This window comes from Pteropus vampyrus, unplaced genomic scaffold (genome assembly GCF_000151845.1).
Source record: "Pteropus vampyrus isolate Shadow unplaced genomic scaffold, Pvam_2.0 Scaffold93, whole genome shotgun sequence".
Taxonomy (NCBI): Eukaryota; Metazoa; Chordata; class Mammalia; order Chiroptera; family Pteropodidae; genus Pteropus; species Pteropus vampyrus.
This window is the reverse complement of record NW_011888874.1, coordinates 1,798,458-1,802,764: the sequence shown is the minus strand read 5'-3', so window position 1 is coordinate 1,802,764 and position 4,307 is coordinate 1,798,458. Positions and strand designations below refer to the sequence as shown.

Below are 4,307 nucleotides of genomic sequence, written 5' to 3'. Positions count from 1 at the left end.
GGCATATCGATAGATATCTGGTCTGTAGCTCAGTTTTTGTTGTGGTTTTGAACGGATTCATCGGAATCAAGACTCGTGAAGGGTGTCAATTTGTGGCACTCAGTGACTTTGTGGCCAGCACAGGCTTTAATGGTTGACATAAAAGAAGTTTAGAGGTTTGTTCCCTTGATGACATTCCTTGGTCCCTCTAGGGGTGGTGCATATGGATTCTGATGTATAGCAGAGTTTTATACTTCCTTTCGGCATTTGGCTGAGTAGATAATGTATATGCTTCTCATAAGGAAAATTCCAGCAATGACGGCGAAATAACTCCCATAAACTAAAAACTATAGAAAAAACAAATAGAATTCATTAGACACACACAAATCTGATCATCTAGGTCACTGATGATACATAGTGATGCTGTTGGATTTGCTGGAATTATGGGGTAACTGAGATCCAGGCGCTTAATATGGGGCATTTAGATTTGCTCTATATTTTCTTTTCCCATCTTAGAAGAACCAGGTACAAAAGTGTAAACGATGCAGTAACTAAGAGCGTGGGCTCTGGAGCCTCAGGTTCAGATCCTAGCTAACATTACCAATAGTGAAAAAAATATTAAAGCCCACTGATCCATGTGTCTATATTTGGAGGATAGTGTAATGCTAAATGTAATGTCTCTAAGAATGAATTTTAGACACTGAGGTTACTTCTTATCTGCCTTATATCCTTCTCCCCCCTTTTTTTTTTCACATCCATATGTAAAATGTGAGGTCGGGCTAATTCGAAGTCCCTCGGTGGAGTGGGGGAAGGGACGAGAGCTCTGCATCCATGTCCCTCTCCCTAGATGAATCTCAGAGAACCTTGGAAGTGAACAGTGGGAGGAAGAGGAGAAACATATGAGGGCACAACGACAAGTGTTGTCTGATATTTTAGGAGCTACAGGTAAATGCTGACCTATCATGATTACTGCTTGAAACTACTTGGTGTGTTATACTATGAATAATGAAGGAATTGCTTATTTAAAAATTCACCTAGCTAAGGACGTCAAGAAATTTAAATATTGCCAGTGGCAAGGTTGAAAAATACCCTTGACATTACCTTGTTATTCTATATCCCCACCAACTATAAACAGAAGTGTTGCAGCTTACCTGAATGCTGATGGGCAGGTTAAGCCCTCTCTGATCTACGACGATGATGGTTATGAGGGTCTGAATCACCAGGGCAACGAAGGTGTTGATGCCAAACACCAGGGCATATCGTTCCACGCTCAGATTAACTGCGATCTGAAACCTATTGTTAAACATTGAACACGTTTTCAACAACAACGTACATGGGATTCTTCCCTTTAAAAGACAGAAACAAAAGAGAGAGCAATCTGCCAAATGGGAAGGGGATTGGGAGAATGGGTGAAAAAAGGGAAGGGATTCAGATGTACGAATTGCCAGTTACAAAAAATAGTCACAGGGACATAAAATATAGCGTAGGAAATATAGCTAGTAATATGGTAACAACTATGTATGGTGTCAGGTGGGCTCTGGACTTATGGGGTGATCACTTTGTAAGTTATACGAATGTCTAATCGTTATGTTGCACACCTGAAACTAATACAACATTCTATGTCAACTGTAATTGAAAAATAAAAAGAAAATTAAAAAGAAAAGAGATGGTAGTATCTTGTTATCAGCACTTTTTATCTAAATCTCCTCCAGTATAGACAAATAGGCAGAGCAAAAAAAAAGGGCGGGGGGGGGGTGGAGTTTGAAAATCAGTTAAAGGCTTAATTAAAATAGTTAATATGGCAAAATTCCTCCTAATTTAATACTTCCAGAAATTAGACCTAAATGTTCTAAATTCTCATAACTTGAAAATGTTGGGTGCTATATGATTTTTAGATACTGTTTTACAGTAACTTTTTATAAAAATGCAAGTAACACCCAATCTGAGAAATTTTTTGGAGAGTTGTTAATTTTATTGTCAATTGTCTGTATTGACAGCTTCGAAAGTTGGTAGGTGAATTATTATTCTTTGGAAGATCCAGACTGTGACTGGTTGCACGACTGAGTGAATCTGTAATTCATTTTTAATAATTATATAGATTTTGAAATATTAAAAATACTTATGAAAGACTAGAAAATGAATGTTATTCCTTGCAATACAGGTAAAAGGCCTTTGGATTCTAAATATTCTTATGATAAAAAGAAATAATAAAAAAAGAAACTCAAGGCACATGAGTTTGATTCATTAAACTGACACATTTCAGTGAAAAAAATAAACTGGCAAACAAGTTTCATCTCTTTCCTTTGTTTCATGATCTTTTCCCAGAGTGTTTCTATTTCTGTTTATGTTGCAATTATCGATTGCTTATTAAATATTTTCCCCAAATTAAAAAACAAAACTCAATAGAGCGTTTGTCTCTACCTTTTTCATGTGATTTTAAATTCAAATGTTTCTTATCTTTTGGGATTAATACTAAAGCACATTTCCTATAGTCAGCTTTCTTTGCACTTAGATACAAAACCAAATTTAATTGTTTTTTTAAAAATGATTTCCAGAATTTATTTCTCATAATCTTTGCATCTACTTTTTTCAGCACCCAACTTTTTATTACCTGCTGGGCCTATTTTGCTTTCACACACAAGTATATCCCTGAAATTATGTAAGCAACCAAGTGAAATCAGGGATGAAGTCTAAACCTCATTATTCAAAATCAGATTGTACCATATCTTGTTACGGCAAATCGCTTGAAATTAAAAATCAGAACCTCACAAGGTATCATTGCTCTTGGTTTATGAACTTACAGAACTTTCTTCCCTTGATGACTACTCGAATAGTTAAATAAAAAGATGGCTTAATTGTGTCTAATTTAATAGGTTAACATTTAATATTGCAATCAATTAAAATCCTTCGGAAGTTCTCAAAGGTACTATAAGACTACGGAGAAGAGACTACGGTTTAGTTTCAGGCGTGGAAAGGAACTGTTGGTAATACTTACACTGCTATGGTTATAAGAAGCATATAGCCAGACTTGAATATCAGATAGCCAGCATAGCATGCCCAGATGTCGGTCGTGTAGTGCATGAGAAACAGGGAGCCAGCATTGACCACTGAGAAGATCGCCAGAGCCATCTCTCCCAGAAGGTCCCAGTTGACTTTCACATAACCCACTGCGAAGGCAGCCACGGCCCCTGACAGAAGCATTAAGGGGGATCAAACATAGTGACTTCGCACGTGGGAAATAACAACATGCTTTCTTGAAAACTCAGATCTCGGGGAATTCTAAAAGATGAATATATTGCTTTCGGAGTTAGAGAAAATAGTGAGATCCATCTAAATGTGAATCTGTTCTTTTCTCAGCCATGGTTTCCTTCTCTCTTCGCTTCCTATTCTTTCAGTCATTTAGTTTTCACTATTTTTTTTTCCAGTTGTTGCTGTTTTAATGAGCATCAACTACATGCCAAGCACCATACTAGGCAGAGGGGACCAGACAGGTTCCTAACCATGCAGAGTGGAGAGAAAAGAGACATAAACCAAGTCATTTAATTCAACACACTAAGAACAGGGATAAAAAAAAAGACGAAACAATCGCTCTGGGAATACGTGTGCCCCGTCTGTATTTGCCTTTCTGTATTGTTTTTCGTAGTGTTTTCCAATGATGGGTGACTTAAGTGTGGCTCTGGGTGGTAAATTCTAGTCATTATTATTAACCTTTACTAATCTTCATTTCAACTCTAGTCTCTGCCTTAATATCATCAAAATCTGGCCTAATTTACATGAGGGTTTAGGTAAACAGATCTATGCTGATTGATAGAGTTGAAGAGATTGACTAATTGACAGTAATTAGGATTAGTAATTACGAGTCTCTTAAACAAAATGAAAACTATTTGTTTAAAATTTCTCTGAGTGATCTGGAAAAGAACTATGACTGAAAAAGCAGTAAAACTATTTTCCCCTCTAGAATTTAGAACGTGGAGAAATAATTTCAGTGAACCAATTTCAGCACAGCTGTGGTTTCCAAGAGTTAAACTGAAGTCTCCCAAAGGGAAGACAACGATAAACAGACGCCACCCAAGTTTTCCGAAACTTTTGTAAATAAGGGTGTGGAATCTCCTGCTTCCTAGAGAATAGCTTCAAAGTCTCATTTGACATTTAAGTTTCCACTTACCAGGATATAAATATTTATTGTAGAGTGGACTGCAAAGGCCGATTTCCCGCTGATATTAGAATCCTGACTCTCATGTGTCTTCCACTCATTTAAATCTCATAAGAAAGCGACTCTTGAACATTCTGGATGTGTAGCTTAGAATGGCTCAAGGTGGGTGCTAGCT

At 37.0% G+C, this 4,307-nt stretch overlaps 1 protein-coding gene across 1 annotated transcript in view; it reads right to left on the bottom strand.

The window, feature by feature from the left end:
- Window positions 1-149: 149 nt before the first annotated feature.
- The window catches only part of LOC105294741 (thiamine transporter 2), an 18,969-nt gene continuing 14,811 nt past the window's right edge, over window positions 150-4,307 (bottom strand). Inside the window, 3 exon segments of the mRNA XM_011364057.2 lie at window positions 150-326; window positions 1,131-1,272; window positions 2,975-3,167. Of these exon segments, the coding sequence (XP_011362359.2) occupies window positions 150-326; window positions 1,131-1,272; window positions 2,975-3,167 (512 nt within the window).